Source organism: Arachis ipaensis, chromosome B7 (genome assembly GCF_059453495.1).
Source record: "Arachis ipaensis isolate K30076 ecotype BB chromosome B7, ASM5945349v1, whole genome shotgun sequence".
Lineage (NCBI taxonomy): Eukaryota > Viridiplantae > Streptophyta > Magnoliopsida > Fabales > Fabaceae > Arachis > Arachis ipaensis.
The window spans coordinates 28,446,874-28,472,132 of record NC_142442.1 but is presented as its reverse complement, the minus strand read 5'-3'; the positions used below and the strand labels follow the sequence as shown (position 1 = coordinate 28,472,132).

At 32.9% G+C, this 25,259-nt stretch overlaps 1 protein-coding gene across 2 annotated transcripts; it reads left to right on the top strand.

Moving 5' to 3' along the window:
- The first annotated feature begins 869 nt into the window (after positions 1 to 869).
- On the top strand, positions 870 to 25,030 carry CPT4 (Undecaprenyl pyrophosphate synthetase family protein). Of its 2 annotated transcripts, none has more exons than XM_016311194.3 (3): positions 870 to 1,411; positions 11,454 to 11,521; positions 24,372 to 25,030. In XM_016311194.3, the coding sequence occupies exons 1-3, from the start codon at positions 923 to 925 to the stop codon at positions 24,811 to 24,813; spliced, it is 999 nt and encodes a 332-aa protein (XP_016166680.1). In that variant the 5' UTR covers positions 870 to 922; the 3' UTR covers positions 24,814 to 25,030. The 2 variants fall into 2 exon arrangements, with proteins under 2 accessions (XP_016166680.1, XP_016166681.1); XM_016311195.3 differs by lacking the exon at positions 870 to 1,411 and adding an exon at positions 5,090 to 5,728.
- Positions 25,031 to 25,259: the final 229 nt, after the last annotated feature.

Genomic DNA, 25,259 nt, shown 5'->3' with positions numbered 1-25,259 from the left:
AATGGTCTTCAAAATTTTTGTCCTCCAAAAAAATAAATTTATAAACTGGATTAGCACTCTAGAAATTATTCGTCTCTTCCAAATCCCTCCTAAACCAAATTTTCTAGCACACCCTTATAAATTTTTTTGGGTGACTAGTACACCCTTATAAACGAAAGTACTAGTAGTAAGTTTTACAGAAAGAATAATTTACTTTAGTTTATTATTTTATAGTGAAATTTAAATCAATTTAAAATAAATTTTGAAAAGTATGTATATCTCAAGGGATGGATTTAGATCCTCTAAAGTTTGAATTTCACTTTAACAGGTAAAGTGTAATCTCTTACCATTGATTTCATAGGTGGGACTAATAATAAATATGAAAGATAAACTATTCAAGGGTAGAAAATCACACTTTCCTCTCTAAAGTGAAATTTAAACTTTAGAGGATCCAAATCCTATCTCAAGGTCTTGTCAAACCCGCTTAAAACTAACCATTTGGGTGAAAATAATTGATGTCACAAGGTTTTAGCAATGTTAAGAAAAATTAGTTAAAGTTATCTTAATATTTATAATTTTATATATATAATATTTGTAATTATATATTTATTATATTTAAAATTATATAATTATTTTAATAATAATTAATAAATATTAAATAAAATAATTTTTAATTGTTTGGACTCTGTTTATTCTCTTCACGTAACAGGACAAATGCATATACAACCATCACCAAGCGAAGGGTTCATTCATTTCCCTTCTTCAACTAGCTAATCTGCCCAAATACGGCACTGTTTAATTTGAAAGCGAAGCTATCACTTATCCACACAAACACTACTACTTTTCTCCCTTAACTGCTGCTTATGCTTATAAATAAAGCTTCTCTCTCAAAACAAGGACCTTCCCATTCTCGGTACCGTCATCATAACCGTATTTCTCAATAATGTTCTCGTTAAAATTCCCTATCCCAATTGAGAACACGTTAACTCCTCCTCCAAAAACCAATAATAATAATAATAATAATAATAATAATAATAATAATAATAATAATTACAATAAATTTTCTGGATGTTCCTATTATTGTTCCGTTTATGCCAATGACAAACTCCGTGGAGGTATAATAAGGTCTCCTCCTACGTCGAATGTGGCGCTCCACAACAACGAAGCCTCCGTTGTTGGAGGGTGGCCAGAGACGACGGAGGCAAAGGAAGAGCCATTTCCGGAGGAGCTGAGAGCGGAGCTGATGCCGAAGCACGTGGCGGTGATAATGGACGGGAATAGGAGGTGGGCGAAGACAAGGGGTTTGTTTCCGTGGGCGGGTCATCAGGCTGGTGTGGAGGCGCTGAAGGAGGTGGTCAGGCTGTGCTGCAGCTGGGGGATTAAGGTCCTTACTGTCTTTGCGTTTTCTTCTGAAAATTGGATTCGCCCCAAGGTTAGTTAGCTACCTAGTCTTCTCATCTCATCTCATTCATATATCTAAACTTCATCGTGTAGTACCTTCTGAAAAATTAAGTATTGATCAATTTTGTTATGGAAAGATCAAATGCATTGTTATCTAAAAATAATAATAATGAATTGAATGATAATGTATCTTAAAATAATTAAGTTACGTGTCATTATTTAATTGATAAAACACGATAAAATATTTGATGAATTAAATTGATGTATACTTATTTTTTTAGAAATTATGTTTAATATTAATACAAATTTAAATTGAAAACTTTTAAATTTTCTTTTCAATAAAAGGTAAAGTATTAAATTGTCCCTTAAGTTTGTGTGTAATTTTATTTTAGTCCCTAAAATTTAAAGTGTCTTGTTTAAAGTTAAAAAAATTTCATTTAATTTCAATTTAATCCTATGATGAGGTTAAAGTTAAATAATTAACGAAATATTCTACACAACAGCAACACAAGAACAAGAACAATATCGATAATCTGAAAAAATAAGTACAGGTTCTAGAAGTACAAAATCAACTGTGAATGTATCAATATATTTATTTATCATTCTTGTTAGTTCTATAGAAAATATTTTATTTAAATTATAAGAAAAATGATATATAAATGTATTGATGCATTCAGGGTTGAGTTCTTGTTCTCCATATTATCGATCTTGTTTTTGTATGTCATGTAGGAAATTCTATTAATTATTTGACTTTGATATCACGGTAGGATTACACTGAAGCTAAATGAATTTTTTTTAATTCAAATAGGACACTTTAAACGTTAAGGACCAAAACAAAATTACGCCTAAACCTAGCAAACCAATTTAGTACTCTACCCTCTTAATAAATATACATTCAAATTTTCAAGTTTTAAATTTTTTAATAAAATTTCTTGTATATTAAAAACCCTAATTAAGAAGATTCATTGTTTAATCTGCTGCTAAAAAACGAGTAGAAGAAGCTATTGTCACATCTAATATACCATTCCCATTTAATTATATTTTTTTTTTCTAAAATGTCATTTTTTTAAGAATTAAATGTACAACTGTCATTCTCATAGTTACATTTTTTTATTAGTCATTTTTGTTTTATACAAAATTCTAAAAACCAAATCAGTTACTAAATTGGTAAAACTAGATATTTAATGTTAAAAGTTTGACTAATATTTAACTTGTGTTGAATCAAATATATATATATATATATATATATATATATATATATATATATATATATAAATATATATATATATATATATATATATATATATATATATAATTTTATTTTGTTTATTATTTTAAATCGATTAATTCCTAAAAAATTAGGTCGATTCGGCCAATTTACTAAAATTTGACCATTTTCTAGATTTTTTTATTGGTTCTTTAACAATTAGTTTTTATCTTAAATCAGAATTTGTGATCAATTCCCAATTAACTTGGTCGAGACAATCAATTCACTTCAATTCTCAAAAACACACGATTTTATATGAAATCACTATATGTTAACATATGAAGGTATGTATATTTAATCTAATAAATATTAAAAATAACATAAAATGAAATCATTATTATTTAATTTGTGTGTGTTTAATCTAACGAATATTAACAGTCGTTAAACAATATTAAATAAATATATCCAATATTTTACCATTATGCATTTAAAAGACTAAATAACTTATTATAGAGTACATACATAATATTACAATTTTTAGAATAAACCCTCAAAAAATAATAATAATAATAATAGAGAAAGTCTAAGGAGCCAGCAGTTTTATTAAAAGTTGGCCAGCAGTTAACCATCAAAAGAGAAATGAGTAATCATACAGGAAGAATGCTAGGGGTCAGTAATTTTTGTGATTTGTAGCCATCAAATAGTCATCAATGATGATTTTAATGATGTGAAATTGGTGTGAGATTTCATCTAATGACTCACCTTTTTTTGTTGCTGCCAGAATTTAAAAAAATTGCTGGTCTCTTGGACTTTTCCATCATACAGCATTGGATGTTATCTCCTACCATTAAAAACATATATGATAACTAATTAATGACTACATATCACAAATTCTGCTGCGCCTAGCACTCCTCTCGTTATTATAATAATATGTCTATCTAATATATGTAGCTTTGACTTCATAAACACTAAATGGTTTGGTGCAGAGTATCCAATCATTTTTCTTTCACAGTCATAACTCATAATAGACCGCAAAATTCACAAGAAAACTGAAATCAGCTCAATGTCCCCACTAGCTAGTAAGATAATTTTAGTCTAACTCCACCGAACCTCCTAAAAGCATTTCCAGCTCGTAACGTACACAGAGATTGGTCCCATCCTAGTTAACCTTCATAATGGTATTTAATATTATTCCGCTCACTCATTTTAGAGCGTGTGTGTATAGATATATATACACTATCATTCAAAGTGCGAATAATTTCTTTTAATTATGAACTATCTTATTTTCAAACTAAAAAAAAAAAAAAACTAAGATAGTGTTTATTTAGACTTTTTTTTATCCATTTCATTTAATATAACTAAACACATATTGGATTTAATTAATAAATGTCTAAAATAGACACAAATTTAAGTGTATAATATAATTTTTTCATTAATATAAGAATGGATTATTATTTTTCATTAATTACTAAATTAATAGTTATTAGTATAGAATATACATTAAAATATAAAATACATATTTAAATAATACACATATTTATTAAAAAATTTAAAAATTAGTAGAATTTATTATTTTTTACCAGTACATATTTTTAGTCATTAATACAGTATATTTAGTTTAATAGTTTAACAGTTCAATAATATATTTTAGTTTATATTTTTAAATATTATTAATTAATTATTGACTAAAAAATTAAATTTTATTGGCTTCCTAATATTTTTATATTTATATACAAATATATGATAGTTGGTTTTTTTATAAACATAATACTTTTATTTGAAAAATTTTAGAAATAAAAATAACCAAATTCTTGGTAAATGAAATAATAATTTTGCACCCTAGATAGGTTTATAAGTAAGTTTTTTTAACTTTTAACTTATAAAAAGTTTTAATATTAATATCTGGTGCAATTTTTAAAATTAAATTGTAATTTTTTAAAAAGCTATTTAAGTATTTATGAAAAATTAAAAAAATTTATTTTTTCATAATAAAATATTTTTTATTATTTTTTTAAATAAATACTTTTAAAATTAAAAAATTAAATACAAAATAATTTATTTATAAACTACTTTTAATATAAATATTTATTATTTAAATTATTTTTTAAAAAAAACTTAATTAAGCTATTTACTAAACGGAGCCAACGTATACTCACATTTTTCTTTGCGAAAAGAAAAAATAATCTTCCTTGAAATACAAATTAGCAAAAATATCTCACGGTCAAAATCATCAAATGACTACTAATTCTGAAAAAATAAGTATTTTTTTTTCTAAAATAAAAAATATAAGCCTAACAAGTACGTAAAAAAAAAATCATTACCTGATCCTCGGCACGAAAAGAATGATACAAACATATACTACATAAGTACATAACCATAACCATCACTCAGCACATCACATTACTAAACGCCAAGTGTTCCGTCGTACCCCAATATGCACCATTCATTCTCTCCGCAACTTGAATGCCATTATGCTCCAATACGGCAGCTTTTGAAAGCGAACCTTCTAATTATCAACACAACCAAACTAAACCCCTTTCATTTCCACAGACACTTCTAAGCTCTTTTCTAATATCACTTTATAAATGAAGCCCCTCTCTGTACTTTCTCTCACACAAAAAACTAACCTTGCATTTTCAGCGCCAGAACTTATCCCAAACCGGGATAACCTTATCCCTATTCCGGATTCATAATTCTCAAAATTCAAAAATGTTCTCATTAAGACTCCCTATCCCGATCGAGAACACACTGATAACTCCACCTCCAAAATCCAATTATAACAACATTTGTAATTCTTCTCTCTGTGCCCATTCTTATTCCTCTTATTCCCATAGTCAAACAAACCGGTTTCTAACCGTTACGAATGTGGCGCTTCAAAAAAACGGGAACTCAGTCGGGGATTCGAAAGATACGGTGACGCATCCGTTTCCGGAGGAGCTGAACGCGGAGCCATTGCCGAGGCACGTGGCAGTGATAATGGACGGGAATGGGCGGTGGGCGAAGATGAGGAACCTGATGCCGTCGGCGGGGCACCAGGCTGGGGCGGAGGCGCTGAAGGAGATGGTGAGGCTGTGTGCTAGTTGGGGGATTAAGGTCCTGACGGTTTTTGCGTTTTCTACTGATAACTGGATTCGCCCTAAGGTCAGTTTCGCATTTTCATTCATGGCGCTAATGAAGCTTAAATAAACCAACTAATACTTAACTGACAAATATAACTACCATCTGTAAGTTGTCCTTCGTCTCAAGTAATCGTTTTTTTCTTTTCTATTTTTTTACTGACTGGACTAAATTTTTACCACATATATATATATGAAAAATGTAGGCGTGACCCCTCTAGCAAGACAAGTAGTTATTTAAAAGTCCTAAAAAAATATCAATTACATTTTTGAAAAATTTATAAGTCTATTTTAAAAAAAATTACCAAAGTGTGTTTCATAATTATGAAAAAAAAGAGTATATTTTCAAGTGATATAAATATATAATTATGAAAATGGGTCTGAAATCAGGGTTTATATTATTTAATATATGATATTTAAAGTCAAATTGATAAAGTCATTGCAACTAAAAAGTAGTGAGCTTTTGATTATAATTATAAATTTTAAAATATTCGTTTATAATCTCATATATTATAAATAAAATCCAATAAAATTAATTTCTATTATTCTTTAATACAAATTTGTATTGTCTTAAAATAATATTGTAAGGAGTTAAATAAAGTACTCTTTTTCTTTTTAACAAAAATGGTCTTCTCTTTCAAAATAAAAAAAAAATAGACAAGAGTTCACAGACGGACTTAGAAGGGATGAGTAGTGACCTCGTTCTCTCAAAATTTTAAAAAACTATATTTATATATGAGATATATGTTTAAAAATAAAAAAATATTATGTACTTTAATAATTTTATATATATTATTTTTTATTATACGATGAATTTATGTTTTAATTATTTAATTCACTAATATTTTTTATATAACTAATTTAATATCATATCTTCAAATTCTTGTACCTTTTAAATTAGCTTTTATATAATAATTTCTATATTTATTTTTTTTAAAATTATTTATTTTTTATATTAACATATTTAACTATTATATTAATAATGACTTACGTAGTTATATTTTAGTAATCACATTCACATTATGTACTTTAAATATTCTTTTCTCGTAAAAAGAACTCATTTTTTTTAAATTTATGTTAAAATTTTTTTTATAAAGATATCTTATATCTTGTATTCTATAAAGATAATGTGTCTTTTAAATAATTAATAATTTATAATTTATTTTCAAAATTTTTAAAATTTTTGAAAGAATTAATTTTAATTAATAAGATATGTGATAATTTTTAACTAAATACGCTATAACTTATTTGATATTTTATAATTTTATAATGTACTATTGATATTATTATATTTCTTTTATGTAATATTAAAAATAAAATTATAAAAAAGTTATATATATATATATATATATTTTGATAAATCTTTTAAAAAATTAACTCTAATAACTATATGTTAATTATTTTTATAAAATGAAAAAAAATTATTTAAAATTTGGTCCTTCCATATTAAAATTTTTGGATCCATGAGTTAAATTAAATTTTTTACTCTCCAATTATTTTAAAAGTGGTTATTTTAAAAATAATTTTTCAAATAATTATCCCAAAAATTATTTACGTCATAATAAAATTGTGAAAGAATAGAAAAATAAAAGAATTATGAAAGAAAAAGATGAAGAAATTTTATTGATTGTTGATTGAATGAATTGTAAACTATAAAGGTAAAACTAAGTATATATAGAGTATTGGCCTATGAAAGATAAAATTAGATAAAGATAAGATATAGATAAAGATAGAGATAACTATAAGATAAGATAAAGACTAAATTATAATTTAATTTGTGTATTCTGTTGGGCTGAATTTGTGGGCCGTGAGACGTCTTTATTGTTGTCATGGGCTAAGGTAGAAGAGTGGTTTAATACGCCCCCGCGAGCTGGAGGATGAAAGATGTCAAGAACACTAAGCTTATTCAGATTAAGATGGAAGGGTTGAGGAGACAAAGGCTTGGTGAAGATGTCAGCTAGTTGCCCAGAAGAGGGAATTGGGAGAAGTTTCATCACTCCAGCTTGAGCTTTTTGTCGAACCAAGTGACAATCAACCTCTAAATGTTTGGTCCGTTCATGAAAAACCGGGTTAGCAGCAATATGAAGAGCACTCTGATTATCACAATATAAAACTGGTGGGCGAATAGGAGAGATGCGTAAAAATTGTAACACATTTATTATCCATTGAAGTTCACAAGTTGTGTTGGCAAGTGCACGATATTCTGCTTCCGTGGAAGAGCGGGAAACGGTGGTTTGTTTCTTGGTCTTCCAAGAGACTAAAGAACTGCCTAAGAAGAAACAATAACCTGTTAAAGATCGCCGAGTGTCAGGACATCCGGCCCAATCAGAGTCACTGAAGCCGAGAAGCTGAATTTCTGATTCCCTTGGAAAGAAAAGTCCTTTGCCGGGACTAGTTTTCAGATATCGTAACACATGCTTGGCAGCTTGAAGATGAGATTCAGTAGGAGATGCCATGAATTGACTTAATTGTTGAGTGGCATACATGATGTCCGGTCGAGTAGTGGTGAGATAGATAAGACGGCCAACCAAACGACGATATACAAAAGGGTCGGATAGCAAGGGACTTTGGTCTTGATATAGTCTTGTGGTACTATCCATTGGAACAGAGGCAGGTTTAGCACCTAATAAACCAGAATCCTCCAAAAGATCAAGACAATATTTTCTCCGAGATAAGCAAATTCCCTTCTCTGATTGAGCAACTTCAATACCCAAAAAATATTTTAATGGGCCCAAGTCTTTAATTCGGAAGTGTTGGTGTAAAATAGACTTGATGGCAGCAAGTTCAGAAATAGAATTACCAGTGAGAACAATGTCGTCAACATAGACTAAAAGGATAAAAATTTGATCACCAATGAATTTGACAAATAAACTATAATCAGATGAGGTCTGCTGATATCCATGAGATAGCAAAAGATGAGAAAGTTTGTCATACCACATACGACTAGATTGTCGTAGACCATACAGTGACTTTAGTAGCTTACAGCATTGATTCGGTTGAGGAGATATAAATCCGGGTGGCAGAGTCATATAAACATCCTCAGAAAGATCCCCATGTAAGAAAGCATTATTGACATCCAACTGATGTATAGGCCAATGCTTCATAGAGGCCAATGCCAAAACTAATCTAATAGTGGCAGGCTTGACAACAGGGGAGAAAGTTTCCAAGAAATCAACACCTTCAGTTTGAGTGAACCCTTTAGCCACAAGGCGTGCTTTATATCGATCAACTGAACCATCAGGCTTGCGTTTGATGCGATAGACCCATTTACAGCCAACCGGCTTAACCCCTGCAGGGCAATCAACAAGACGCCAAGTTTTGTTCAGCTCAAGAGCATCCAACTCATCTTTCATAGCACTACGCCAATTAGAGTGTTGATTGGCGTCCTTAAAAGACTTTGCCTCAACGTCAGAATGTAGAGATAAAAGAAACTTTTTATGTGAAGATGAAAGAGAAGAAAAAGACATGACTGAAGATAAAAGGATACTTGCACTTTGATGGAGATTGATTTGTAGAGATGAGAGAGGAATTACACAAGTAATCAGAGAGATATGCTGGAGGTCGGTGAGGCCGGTCGGAATGACGAGGATGGGGTTGCTCAGGTGGTGAAGAAGGTGACGGGGGATGAGAAGGTGATGGTGGACTAGTGTCTAGTGTTGAAAGGGATTCGGTGGTCATGGGTTCAACTTGGTTAGGAAATGATAGTGAGGAAGAAGGAGAGGTTGTTGGAGAAAATAAAGAACTAGGTGGAATTGGGTCAATGGGTATAGGTGAGGGTTCAACTGGAAGACTAACTGAATCTTGTTTTTTGAGAAGGTGTGTTTGGCAATGTTGGGCTAAGTGTCTGGAATTGGACATTTTTTGTGACTAAGGGCAAGATCTTTTCATAAAAAATTACGTTTCTAGAAATCTCAATTCTTTTATCTTCTAAAACATAAACAATATACCCTTTAAAACCAGATTGAAAGCCAATAAATACAACCTTTTTGGCTCTTGGATCAAATTTTGATCTATTTGCCATTTGGGTAGAAACAAAACATAAGCATCCAAAAACTTTAATGTCATGATAATTTGGTGGAAGATTGAGTAAAATCTCAAATGGTGTTTTAAAATTAATTGCAGATGATGGAACTCTATTAAGTAAATAAACAGCATGTCTAACAGCATAAGACCAAAAAGATGATGGTAAATTAGATTGAAACATAAAAGCACGAGCTATATTCAAAATATGTTGATGCTTGCGTTCTACCCTTCCATTTTGTTGAGGAGTTTCAACACAACTACGTTGATGAATAATGCCCTTTGAAGCATAAAAATCAGGTAAAATAAATTCTGGTCCATTATCAGAACGAATAGTTTTGACTTTGGAGTTGAATTGTGTTTCAATTAAAGTAATAAAATTTTTTATTTGATTCTGTACTTCTCCTTTTGATTTTAATAAAGTAACCCATGTAAAGCGGCTAAAATCATCAACAATAGTAAAAAAATATTTATGATTATGAATAGAATTTTGTCGAAACGGACCCCAAATATCAAAGTGTAATAAATCAAAACTTGCATTAGCTTTGTTAAAACTTTGAGAAAAAGAAAGTTTCTTTTGTTTAGAAAGATGACAAATGTCACAAGCCTCGTCATGATGCATAGAGATAAAAGGAAATTGTTTATGTAAATGATTAAGTCTTTGCCCAGAAAGGTGTCCTAAACGAAAATGCCATATATTGGAAGGTGTAATGGGTGGAGATTGGATGGAATTTATGGAGTGTGTAGTGGATGAATTTTTACCGAAATTGGGTTCAAAGACATATAATCCCTCTCTCATTCTGGCCAAATCAATTGTCCCCAAATTGTTGCTCTGTAGAGTGCAAGAAGAAGATGAAAAAGTGAGTTCACATATGAGTGCTGAAGTAATTTTTGAAACAGAGATAATATTAAAGTTGAAATGAGGTAAATAAAGAACATCATGAAGAACCAAGGATGGTGAAAATTGAACGATGCCTTTATAAGAAACAGTAGTTCGAGAACCATTTGGTAAATGAACAATAATAGGAGAAATTTGTGTGTAAGAAATAAACCAAGACAAATTTGATGCAATGTGATCTGTGGCACCAGAATCAATGATCCAAGTATTCAAGAATGAATCTCGATTTGAAGAATTGTTAACAGTAGAAAAGATATTGAAAGAACAAAGATAATGAGTAGTTGGACTTGGCAGAAGTTCAAGTTGGTTTGAAGGACGAGCTTCTTCATTGAAAGGAAGTGTCATGAAAGAAAAGTGTTGGGCTGACGAAAGGTCCAAAAGAGACTCCGGATGAAGTTGCTGGTGTGCCCTTTCTCCTTGATCCATGGATGTCAGCAGAGCTTAAGAGGAGCTCTGATACCATAATAAAATTGTGAAAGAATAGAAAAATAAAAGAATTATGAAAGAAAAAGATGAAAAAATTTTATTGATTGTTGATTGAATGAATTGTAAACTATAAAGGTAAAACTAAGTATATATAGAGTATTGGCCTATGAAAGATAAAATTAGATAAAGATAAGATATAGATAAAGATAGAGATAACTATAAGATAAGATAAAAACTAAATTATAATTTAATTTGTGTATTCTGTTGGGCTGAATTTGTGGGCCGTGAAACGTTTTTATTATTGTCATGGACTAAGGTGGAAGAGTAGTTTAATACGTCAATTTAGCTTTCCTCGTATGTTATTTTTCGTTATTGGTTTACTCAGACTTTGTTTGTGGTGCTGCAGGTGGAGGTGGATTTCTTGATGAGCCTGTTCGAAAAAACAATAAACTCTGAAATTGACGATTTTAACAGGTACTTCCCTAATAAAGCAGTTTATAATTGAAACTCTCTTATTATTTTTTGCTACGTTAGCAACAATAAAATTAAAAACCTATAATTCGTATATATGCATACTATTTGAGTTTCCCACCACTATATAAAATAAAACACAAATAGTAATTATTTTTTATTATTTTAATAACCTTTGATTAGTATTATTATTGGTTTGGTTCTTTTGGCTGGTTGGTATCATCTTTTTTAGGTTTTATACAGAAAAAAAAGGATAAGGAGGAATTGATATTTCTTTCTAGCCTATCAATTGGGTATCGTATATATAGAATTAAAAAAAAATGCTAAATGACTGTATGAACAATAAATTCGTTAATAAATTAGTTAGATTAATTCTTCGCATATAAGTGATTTTCAATACAAATTATATAAGTCATTTATATTCACGTCGTTTTATATTTTTTTTAATGCCTCTTTTTCTTCTTCTTCTTTCTCCGTGCTTCCTCTTCTTCTTCTTCTTCCGTGTCTCTTTTTTTTCTTTTTCGTAATTTTTCTCTCTCATTATCATCGTCATCAACACCACCTCTTTCTCCCTCTTTTTTTATTGAAATTTCTTCTTCTCTTTTCATTTTCTCTTTCTCCTTCATCAAAATCACCAGAAAAAACGAAGAAACATTATTCAAGGTACTATTTTACTGTTCTTCTAGATTTTTTTTAGATTGTCTCTGTCATGTGCCTAATCCTTAACCAGCAAAACATTAAAAGATTTCAAGAAGAAATATACTGTCTCCCCCTATATTGGGTGTATTTCTTAAATCCTTTGGGTGTATTTCTTAAATCCTTTGGGTGTATTTTTGTAATCATTTGGGTGTATTTCTGTAATCGTTTGGTTTATTTCTGTAACTGTTTGGGTGTATTTCTGTAATCCTTTGGATATATTTCTGTAACCGTTTGGGTGAATTTTTGTAATCGTTCGGGTGTATTTCTGAAGTTCCATCATCTTCAAAACAATTTCAAAACTTGATTTCAGAAATCATGAAAAAAAAAAAAACAGAAGGAGATCGAAGGCAAAGAGAGAACGCTTTTCCTTACAAATCATACAAGTCATGTATATTCACGCCGTTTTCACGTTTTTTTGTGCCTCTTTTTCTTTTTCTTCTTTTTCTGTTCTTCTTCTTCTTCTTCTTCGTAAAAAAGGAAACGAAGATGAAACACGCAAAAATGGTTCAGTAACGCATGTGTTAGACCCAATTTGTAAAATTTATAAATAAAAATAACTTATATATGTAGCACTCCTCAATTAGTTATTATATATTTGTGTTTTTGTGTGATAACTTTATCCAATATAATATATACTTCGATTTTTAAAGGATTAAGTTCCGTTTTTCTTGTCTGAGGACGCGGTATATTTCAGTCTTCTAAAAAAAAATTGGGTGAATACCAATAAAAGACAACAAAATAATTCAGATATTAGAACTTATAAAATTTATTATGTAATATTTTCTTGAAATATAAAAATAGATATCTTTTATAAGTATTGAATTGATGAATAAAATTAATATTATGACCGTTAGTTATTAAGTCAGAATAATGATTATGATGGTTTTAGTGGCTAAGAAAAGGGGGTTGAATCTTATTAGCCCCTTTTTTTGCTTGCTAAAACTTGCTGAATTTAGAGGAGACTTTTCTATTTTTAGCTTGTCCCTAGCCACGAGACTTTTTCGTTTTGTCTCGTCACTTGCCACGAGACATTTTTGGTTTTTGCTCCTGTGCAGTAGAAAACAGAAATGGAGTAGGAGAGAAGAGAGATTACACCCAGATATATCCTGGTTCAGCTGCTAAGTGCAGTGCAGCCTACATCCAGTCTCCATCACAAACATGATGGAATTTCACTATAATCTTCCAGATTACAAACTGTAAAGTGCTAACCCAACTTACAAGGAGATTCCCACAGAATCATGAAACACAACATAGATGAACAAAGGAACTTTAAGACATCTATGGCTTTTTCTTTTAATTTTGCACTCTCTGCCTTTTTCCGCTCTATGGCTTTTTTCATTCAAACCTCACTGTTTGCCTTTTTCCATGAGACTCAAGACATGACAAAATTAAACAGAAAAATACAAAACAGAATACATTGAAGGAGAAGAAAATCTGTAAGCTTAGGTAGCTCTGAGAATCCTGTGCCTTGCACTCTCAATGCTTACTTCTAACTCCTTGCTCCAACCAGTGGTTGTTCCCCTTTTTTATAAAAGAGAGAAGCCTCCACACTTGAAGCCAAAAACCCAAGCCAACTTCTTCTTCCTTCAAGAAAATCGGTTCGGCCATACAGAGAGAGAAGAGATAACCATGCAATAACCAACATGCAATTACCTCTAGTCCTTTCTTGGTCATCACTCTTCATCAATCCGAGCTCTCCATCCTTGGCTTACTCTCCAAGATGGATTTCTGGCCCTTGATGCTTCATGATGATGATGACTTCATCTGCTTCAATCTCTGCCTCTACCATCACTTCGCCACTCTAGCTACTTCCTGTGGTGGTTGAGCAGAATCAAAGACAAGCCATGCTTCAAGAATCTCCCTGGCTGGCCGTGATCTTCTTCTTTCTTTTTGAGCATGGAGAAGCCAAGATTACCTCACCAAAGCTATCCAAAATTGGTGACAATCTCAGCCACAGCTCATTTTTATTTTAGTATGTTTTCTTGCCATCATTGTGATGGTCTTTAGGCTTGCTTTCTCTTCCTTTCGGTAGCTCATTTTTGCTTCCATTGCTACCAATGTTTCCTGTGTAATAACTGAAGAGAGAAAGGGATGAGAGAGAAGAAAGAATCTGAAGAAAAGCAATTTAAAAGTGGTTAAACTAATTAATTGAAAATAGCTTGCTTTTACTTCCCTTAGTTGGCGTGTAGCAATGATGCCTTTAGTCAAATCAATCTTCTCTCACTTGCTTATATTCCCAATGCTTAAATTAGCTTTGAAATCCTTTCAGGAAGTGTAATGGAATCCGTTGGAAGTATTTGAGGATTTGTTTTTCTTTGCTTCATGGATTCGGATAAAGCATGAGGAAATCTCATGGAATTGGGCTTGGTTGCAATAATCAATAAGTTTCTGGCCCAAAAATAACATTTGCTTTCCTGATAAAATTTGGAATGGATCAAGCATAGGAAACTTTCATCAAAATTAAATATGGGCTTGGTTGCAATAACATTTAGCTTGGCCCATTAATACAACAATTCAGCCACATAATAGGAAATATGTAGCAAGGCTGATTGTTGGTTTTAATTTGGGCTAGCAACATTTTTATTTTCCGGCCCAATTAAAAACCTGCATCACAAAATTATTAATTAACATATGTTATGTGAAAATCAAATTAATAATTTTGTAATTTAAATATTTTAATAATGTTTGTTCATCATCAAAATTAAATTAGAGTTTTCCAAACTCATCAATCTCCCCCTTGATGACAAACATTATTAAAATTGAAATGAAAAGAAATTTGAAAAAAATTGAGTATGAGTACTCCCTTTGAAGATTGAATTTCTCCCCCTTTCTAAATGTCACATGGCTCCCCTTTGATGTATGCTTATATTACCAAGGGAAGCACTAACCTGTAACATTTTAATCAAGCTTCAAGAACAATGTTATTTAGCATGTTATATGATGCTAAATGCTTGATTTATGAGCAATTTTAAAATGATAATCAAAACTCATTTGATATCATAAACTGATTTACTGCTCAAACATTACCACAAAACAAAGTTTGTTTAAAAAAATTCAAATATTTTCCAGTCAAGATATCAGAGCCATATTATTCAAGTAAGGAAAATATTTTGAATCACATATGATCATATCAAAACATGGCAACAATTTAAAGGAACTGCCAAAAATAAATTTTCAAACCAACATGTTTACCAAGATGCATAAGAATATTCCCATTTCAATACAAGCATGTTCATCAAAATGAATTAACAATCAGGCATTCATATGATCAATACAAACATATTGTCAAGCATCACTATAAGCCAAATGCCAAGTGCATTTCCAACAGCAGTAACCATAGTAAATGCAATAACAACATTCATTCTTTAAACAAGGGAGATCATGAATTTTCAATTTGAAAATTTCATCCCCTGTTTCAGCAAATCCTCCCCTGTTTCATTAGTTTCAATTTCAATTTTTGGAAACTAATTTTCCTCCCCCTTTTGGCATCAAGGGGCACCTGCACAAAATATGAACAACATAACAAAATATCCATAATAAAGTAACAAGAGTGTAGCAAAGTATCATAGAGCAGTGAGTATCAAGTCATGCTCCTACAAAAAACAGATTGAGCCTAATGGAGCCAATATCAAATAAAGTAAAGAAACAGTCATTAATCATCAGAAAGATTGATCTCTGAACCGGAATCATCATCATAATCCCTTGTTCCCATGTCATCATCAAAGCTTTTAATCATGAAACCAAATCTTTTGTGACATTTCTTCCAAGCCCTTTCCTGTTCATATTCCAATTTCCGGGCAGCTTTGTGAGATTTACGCATTAGCTTGGCCATGTTGCGAAACTCTTTGAGAACTTCCCGGATTGATTGAGTGACATCTGAGGGTTCAGGACGGCTCTCCAGATCGCTGAGAGTTCAGAGGGAACAGACCGCTTGCCTTTCTTCCCCGAAACTCCTCCTCCTTTAATCATGGAAATCTTGTTCTCAACAGATTCATTAGACAAATCAACGTTAAAGTACTCAAATATACATGTGAGAAACATGCCATAAGGAAGATTAGCCTTTTTAGTACTCTTTACTGCTTCCCACATATGACGTATCATAATATAAGCAAATGAAATTGGGGTAGAAGTAATGAGAGCAAATAGAATAATAGAATCAGAAACTATTACTCTATGGTGAGAACCACTTTGAGGAGTGAGGATATGAGTGATGATAGGGTGCAATAGAGAGTTCTCCGGGCTGAGTGCTTTGTGAGTTGGGATTAATCTATCTAGTCCAGAAAGGTTTGCATAGATGTGTTGCAAGACAGCTTGTTGTGTGACTCCTACTTGATCATCCCATTTATCAATCATGTAAACTTTTGGTCCTTCATCTTCATACCCAAGAGCAGCACCTATAGTTTGAGGATTGAGAGTGATGTAAACACGCTTGACGTAAGAATGGATTGAGCCATCAATCAAACGCATGTTTGCATAGAATTCCCGGACCAGTCCCGGGTAAACTAGTTTCTGAATGTGAACCAAAGGGGTCCATTTCAGAGCATCAAACAGAGAAGAAAAGTCGATTCCTTTGGTGGCCAGATTTTCAAGATTCACCAAGTAAGAGGGGCAGAGATGGCGTTTCAGCAGGACCTCTTTGTGAAACTCATAGAACGCACATGAGTAAAATCTAGAGGGATAAAAGTGGGAATGAGGTTTGTGAAACTTGTTCTTGAATTTGAGTGACTCCAAATTCGCAGGTTCCTTAGTATCATGCAACACAAAGCTTTTCTGCCTCTTTTGAGAGCTCCTTGCATGTGGGGTGGATCTTTTCGGAGATGATTGAGGGGGCGAGGTGTGAGACTCGTCTTCATCTTCTTCAACACTAGGTTCCTTGGCTTTTCCAGATTTGCCTCTTCCAGACGTTTTCTTGGCAACAACCTTACGGCGCATGGTTTCGGTCCTTTTGGAAGGAGGTGAGTGAGTAGAAGATGAGGTAGAATGAAGATGGATATGTGTATGGGTTGGAGGTGATGAAAAAGGTGGATTTTTTGGAATGGGGGTTCGGTTACTTCTCCTAGGTGCAGTTTTCTTTTTCATGGTAGGAGAAATGGAGAGGTTGAATATGAAGAGGTGAGTGCCGAATGAGAGGAGGGTGGAAGGAGGTTAGTGGTGCAATAAATGAGGATTGGAGAGAGATGATGGGAGGTTAATGACCATAATGGCGCGGTTATTAACCAAATGGGAGTTTCAAAAAGTGATAAAGAGAGAGTTTTCCTTGAATCAAGGGATTAGTTAGAAGGAAAAGATATGATTTGACAACATACTTCTTCCAACAAGATTTGAAAAGACAATCCAAGGGATTTTGTGATTTTATTTTTCAAAGAAAGAATAACTAACTAAATTGCCATGGTGGGGTCAAGAATTATTAGGTGGGGCCCATGAAAATTTAAATCTGCGTTGCCTCCCCCTTGATCATAGCTCCTCCATCAAGCTTGCGTTTTTATCTCGTCCAAACCTACGAGACAAAACTGAACAGAGTTAAAAAATTCACAAATTTTCAATGAAACTTAAATCAAGCATTCCCAAACTCTTTCTCAAGGTACAGAATCTGTCTTCACAGAGGGGTTTTGTAAAAATATCAGCAACTTGGTCTTCAGATTTTACAAATTGAATATCAATAGTTTCCTTTTGCACATGTTCTCTAATAAAATGATATTTAATTTTAATGTGCTTTGTTCTTGAGTGCAGAACAGGATTTTTTGAGATGTTTATAGCACTCATATTATCACAAAATAAGGGTATACTATTGATTTTTAATTTGTAATCTTCTAATTGTGTTTTTAACCAAATTAATTGAGTGCAACATGCAGATGCGGAAATGTATTCTGCTTCAGCTGTGGATAAAGCCACTGTGGCTTGCTTTTTGCTTGACCACATATTGAGTGAGCTTCCAAGGAAGCAACACATGCCGGATGTGCTTCGTCTATCCACTCTATCTCCCGCAAAATCTGCATCACAAAATCCTACTGCACAAAAGTCATCAGATTTAGGATACCATAATCCATAATCACAAGTTCCCTTAATATATCTAATGATGCGCTTAACAGCCGTGAGATGGGATTCTTTTGGGTGAGATTGGAACCTTGAACATACACCCACACTTTGGACAATGTCCGGTCTAGAGGAGGTAAGGTACATGAGTGAACCTATCATTCCCCTATACCTTGTTTCATCCACATCTTGACCATCATCATCCTTTTCAAGTTTTGTGTTGGGATGCATTGGTGTACCCATTGCTTTGGAATTTTCTAGGCCAAACTTTTTAATAAGTTCTTTTGCATACTTTCCTTGGTAAATAAAAGTACCACTAGGAGTTTGTTTAATTTGGAGTCCAAGAAAGAAAGTAAGCTCTCCCATTAAACTCATTTCAAACTCACTAGTCATGAGTTTTCCAAACTCTTCACACAAGGAAATGTTGGCCGATCCAAATACAATATCATCAACATAAACTTGAATAAGGAGTATGTCATCATTAGATGCTTTAATAAACAAAGTAGTGTCGGTGGTACCCCTTTGAAATTGATTTTCCAACAAGAAGGCACTAAGCCTTTCATACCAAGCTCTTGGAGCTTGTCTAAGACCATAAAGAGCCTTAGTTAACTTGAAAACATGATTTGGAAACTCTTTTTGTTCAAAACCGGGGGGTTGTGCCACATACACTTCTCTATCAATAAAGCCATTAAGGAAAGCACACTTAACATCCATTTGAAACATTTTGAAACCTTTATGGGCGGCATAGGCAAGAAGCAATCTAATTGCTTCCATTCTAGCTATCGGAGCAAAAGACTCATCAAAATCTATACCCTCTTCTTGATCATAACCTTGGGCCACTAATCTAGCCTTGTTACGAACAACTTGTCCATCCTCACCAAGTTTATTTTTAAATACCCACTTAGTACCAGTAACTTTCTTACCATCCGGATGAGGTACTAGTGTCCAAACCTCATTCTTGTCAAATTGAGCAAGCTCCTCTTGCATTGCTTTAACCTATGATGGATCCTCAAGAGCTTGTTTGACATTGTTGGGCTCTATTTGTGACAAGAGAGCAAGATTGCTAGGTTCGGCTTGCCTTTTGGTGGATGATCTTGTTGTTACACCATGAGAGGGATCACCAATGATGAAGTCATGAGGATAACCCCTCATAGACTTCCATTCTCTAGGCTTTCGGACAGGTGTAGAGCTTTGATGATCTTCTGGTGGTCTCACTGTTTCAGTTACTCGTACCTGCTCAGGAGCCAAAATGGAAATGTCTCCTCCAATCTGACGAGACAAAACCGGGCTGACAGATTCTTCACTTTGCACAGATTTGGAATTTTCTTTATTTGTTCCAGCCTCTTCACAATCTGAATCAATATCCTTCACAATACTGGGAATTAAGTTAGAATCACAAAAAGTAACATGTATGGATTCCTCTATGGTTCTATGTTCTTTGAGATAAACTCTATAGGCGTTGCTTGTGGTGGAATATCCAACAAACATTCCTTCATAGGATTTTGGATCAAACTTTCCAATTTTTTCTTTATTATTAAGCACAAAATATTTGCATCCAAAAACATGAAAGTACTTAAGATTTGGAGGGGTTCCTTTCCATAGCTCATAAGGGGTTTTCTTTAACCCTTTTCTAATGATTGTTCTATTCAAAATATAACATGCTGTGTTCACAGCTTCAGCCCACAAAAATTGAGGAATCTCATTCTCACATAGCATAGCCCTAGTCATCTCTTGAAGACTTCTATTTCTTCTTTCAACCACCCCATTTTGTTGGGGGGTTCTAGGACATGAAAAATTATGAGAAATTCCTAAGTCATCACAAAATTTTTCAAAATCTTGATTTTCAAATTCCCTTCCACGATCACTTCTCAAATGGGCAATTTTCAAATCCTTTTCATTTTGAATTTTCTTGCAAAGAGTGGAAAAGGCTTGAAAAGCATCATTCTTATGAGCAAGGAAAAGTACCCAACCAAATCTAGAGTAATCATCTACCACCACAAGACCATAGAATTTACCTCCTAAACTTTGAGTTCTAGTAGGACCAAAAAGATCAATATGTAACATTTCTAATGGCCTTTTGGTTGAGATTCCATCTTTTGATTTAAAAGATGATTTTACTTGTTTGCCTAATTAGCAAGCATCACAAGTAAGATCCTTTTCAAACTTAATATTTGGAATTCCTCTAACCAAATTCTTTTTGACTAGCTTAGAAATTTGGTACATGCTAGCATGACCCAACTTTCTATGCCAAAGCCATTTTTCAGATTCAAGAGATGTAAAGCATGTTACATTTTGTTCCTTTAATTCCTCAAGAGTTAATCCATACACATTGTTACACCTTTTGGCTTCAAATAAAATATCCCCAGTTTTCTCACAAACAACCAAACAAACAAACTTCTTAAAAACAACTTCAAAACCCAAATCACACAATTGACTAACACTAAGCAAATTATGTTTTAAACCATGTGCAAGGAGAACATCATTTATACAAGAAGAAAAATTTTTACCAACTTTCCCAACAGCCACTATTTTTCCTTTTGCATCATCACCAAAAGTGACAAGTCCTCCATCATATTCATCAAGCTTTATGAAGAAGGTTGTCTTTCCGGTCATATGCCTAGAGCATCCGCTGTCCATATACCACATATTTTCTTTCCGTTTGGATGCTAGGCACACCTGATCTATGTGATATGCCATGAGACATGGTTGCGACTTGGTCTCGGTTTCTTCATCATCATCATCTGAGTCATTCTCCAAGTCTTCCCATGAGGCCATCAGTCCCTTCTTCTTTCCTTTTCTCGGCTTTTCCTCCTTCTTTAACTTGGGACAATCAGATTTGAAGTGCCCCATTTCCTTGCAATTGTAACAGGTTACTTTGCTAAGGTCTTTCTTCATCTTCCTTGAGCTGCTGCCTTTGCCTTTGAGCTTCACCATTTTCCTGAATTTTTTTGCAAACAACACAAACTCATTTTCAGAAGAGTTATCACTGGATTCATCATCCAGAGGGTTAGTTACAGAAGAAAACGCTATTCCTTTCTTTTTTGAATCTTTTTTCAAATAGGTGTTTTCAAAAGCAAGATTTCCTCTCAAATCATCAACTGTCATGGAATCTAAGCTACTGCTCTCAGAAATAATTAAAGCTTTTGTTTCCCACTCTTTTGTAAGACATCTCAACACTCTTCTCACTAGCACATATTCTGAATGTGTAATTCCCAGAGCATCTAAGCCAACAATGATGGAGTTGAACCGTTCGAACAGTTCATCAATGGACTCTCCTTCCTTCATTGCAAACATTTCATATTCTCTGTTCAACATGTCTGTCCGAGTTTTCTAAACAATGGTGGTTCCTTCATGAGTGATTTGTAGCTTGTCCCAGATTTCCTTTGCTGTTGTGCATCGTGATACTCGTCGGTACTCCTCAAAACTGATAGCACAGTTGAGCAGGTTTACTGCCTTGGCATTTAACTCTATTTTCTTCCTATCTTCTTCGGTCCATCTTGCTTCTGGTTTGAGAGAGACTACTCCTTCAGCACTTGTGGTAGTTGGATATTGAGGCCCTTCCAGGATAATCTTCCAAAGTCTATAATCCACTGCTTGTACAAATATCTTCATCCTCTCCTTCCAATAGGTATAATTTTTCCCATTGAAAAGAGGAGGTCTGTTGCTTGATTGACCTTCAGTCAGATTATAGGACACCACATTTACGCCACTGTTCTCTGCCATGAGGATCTTTACTCCAAGCTGCAAAGCTTAATCTCTTTGAGACCAAGCTCTGATACCAATTGATGGTTTTAGTGGCTAAGAGAAGGGCGGGTTGAATCTTAGCCCCTTTTTTTGCTTGCTAAAACTTGCTGAATTTAGAGGAGACTTTTCTGTTTTTAGCTCGTCCCTAGCCACGAGACATTTTTGGTTTTTGCTCCTGTGCAGTAGAAAACAGAAATGGAGTAGGAGAGAAGAGAGATTACACCCAGATATATCCTGGTTCAGCTGCTAAGTGCAGTGCAGCCTACATCCAGTCTCCATCACAAACATGATGGAATTTCACTATAATCTTCCAGATTATAAACTGTAAAGTGCTAACCCAACTTACAAGGGGATTCCCACAAAATCATGAAACACAACATAGATGAACAAAGGAACTCTAAGACATCTATGGCTTTTTCTTTTAATTTTGCACTCTCTGCCTTTTTCCACTCTATGGCTTTTTTCATACAAACCTCACTGTTTGCCTTTTTCCATGAGACTCAAGACATGACAAAATTAAACAGAAAAATACAAAACAGAATACATTGAAGGAGAAGAAAATCTGTAAGCTTAGGTAGCTCTGAGAATCCTGTGCCTTGCACTCTCAATGCTTACTTCTAACTCCTTGCTCCAACCAGTGGTTGTTCCCCCTTTTTATAGAAGAGAGAAGCCTCCACACTTGAAGCCAAAAACCCAAGTCAACTTCTTCTTCCTTCAAGAAAACCGGTTCGGCCACACAGAGAGAGAAGAGATAACCATGCAATAACTAACATGCAATTACCTCTAGTCCTTTCTTGGTCATCACTCTTCATCAATCCGAGCTCTCCATCCTTGGCTTGCTCTCCAAGATGGATTTCTGGCCCTTGATGCTTCATGATGATGATGACTTCATCTGCTTCAATCTCTGCCTCTACCATCACTTCGCCACTCTAGCTACTTCCTGTGGTGGTTGAGCAGAATCAAAGACAAGCCATGCTTCAAGAATCTCCCTGGCTGGCCGTGATCTTCTTCTTCCTTTTTGAGCATGGAGAAGCCAAGATTACCTCACCAAATCTATCCAAAATTGGTGACAATCTCAACCACAGCTCATTTTTATTTTAGTATGTTTTCTTGCCATCATTGTGATGGTCTTTAGGCTTACTTTCTCTTCCTTTCGGTAGCTCATTTTTGCTTCCATGGCTACCAATATTTCCTGTGTAATAACCGAAGAGAGAAAGGGATGAGAGAGAAGAAAGAATCTGAAGAAAAGCAATTTGAAAGTGGTTAAACTAATTAATTGAAAATAGATTGCTTTTACTTTCCTTAGTTGGCGTGTAACAATGATGCCTTTAGTCAAATCAATCTTCTCTCACTTGCTTATATTCCCAATGCTTAAATTAGCTTTGAAATCCTTTCAAGTGTAACGGAATCCGTTGGAAGCATTTGAGGATTTGTTTTTCTTTGCTTCATGGATTCGGATAAAGCATGAGAAAATCTCATAGAATTGGGCTTGGTTGCAATAATCAATAAGTTTCTGGCCCAAAAATAACATTTGCTTTCCTGATAAAATTTGGAACGGATCAAGCATAGGAAACTTTCATCAAAATTAAATATGGGCTTGGTTGCAATAACATTTAGCTTGGCCCATTAATACAACAATTCAGCCACATAATAGGAAACATGTAGCAAGGCTGATTGTTGGTTTTAATTTGGGCTAACAACATTTTTATTTTCCGACCCAATTAAAAACCTGCATCACAAAATTATTAATTAACATATGTTATGTGAAAATCAAATTAATAATTTTGTAATTTAAATATTTTAATAATGTTTATTCATCATCAAAATTAAATTAGAGTTTTCCAAACTCATCAGATTATTAAAATTATTTATTATAAACTTAGAATGAAAACAAATAAAATTGAATTATGATTCATAATATACAATAATAAATACCAAATTATAAAATAATAGATTAATTTATATATAAATAATTATATAATAATTTATTTTTAATATATATTTTATATTTTATATTTCAATATTTATTTTACCTTTGTAATTAATTTTAATGGCTAATTATAATATACACTTAACATATAGTTGATATAATTTAATTGATGTGAACTTGATATCAGATCTAAAATAAAATAAAATAAAGATGAGTTTGGTATTAAAATCGAGATGAAATATATCTAATTCAACTCCAATAATCAACTCATAAATGACAAATGTCTTACACTTTTAAACTCTCTAAAAACTTTGTTATTAAAAGATGATATTTGTAATATGCACACCTTACGTTTATAAATAATAGTCTGGAGCGTCAAACCAAATGTTATTTCTATCTTCATCTGGTTAATATTAAATGAATCATTTTTACTTGTTACATATACAGGGAAGGAATCCGAATATCCGTGATTGGAGATGCAACAAAGCTGCCCAGCTCATTACTTAGAATGATAAAGTATGCAGAGGAAAGCACAAAAGAAAATTCAAGACTCCAACTCATAGTAGCAGTTAGTTATAGTGGAAAATACGATGTGGTCCAAGCATGCAAGAGTGTGGCAAAAAAAGTCAAAGATGGCATTCTAGATTTGGAAGAAATCAACGAAGGCATCATAGAACAGGAATTGGAGACTAACTGCACTGAATTTCCTAACCCTGATTTGCTAATAAGAACAAGTGGTGAACTCAGAGTAAGTAATTTCTTGTTGTGGCAATTGGCATACGCAGAACTTTACTTCAATGGAGCACTGTGGCCAGATTTTGGCAAGGATGAGTTTGTAGAAGCATTGATTTCATTTCAGCAGAGAAAGAGGCGCTTTGGTGGACGCTAATCATCATAATAACTATTAATTTTAATATCTCTTAAAATATAATATTATGTGTATAATTATAAGTAGTCACCTTTGCCTTTACGATGAAGGTATTGACTTGAATAACAAGTAAATAGAATTGGGAGTAGTAATTATAATTAATTGCTGCAATGGAGTAGTATTTTTATACTTTATGATGAAATATGACCCTAAATTAATAGAAAATTATATTTGTGAAGCTTTATTTTTGAATTGATGATCTAATTTAAACTAAAATATCACTTTTTCATTTGTCAAACCATAATACTTTATCATAAAACAATATTAATTAGTTTACAAATTTAGAATTAACCAATTATTATAAGAGTGAATGAGTGATGCTCATGGGCCATCATCTATAGCTATTATTAGTGGTTCATGAGTATAATAAAAATTAAAGAAATTGATGGATACACAAGATAGAATTT

Coding starts and splice junctions, on each gene's coding strand:
- CPT4 (XM_016311194.3), top strand. CDS start 923: ATGTTCTCGTTAAAATTCCCTATCCCAATTGAGAACACGTTAACTCCT. Junction 1,412..11,453: donor AAAATTGGATTCGCCCCAAG/GTTAGTTAGCTA, acceptor GTGGTGCTGCAG/GTGGAGGTGGATTTCTTGAT. Junction 11,522..24,371: donor GAAATTGACGATTTTAACAG/GTACTTCCCTAA, acceptor TTACATATACAG/GGAAGGAATCCGAATATCCG.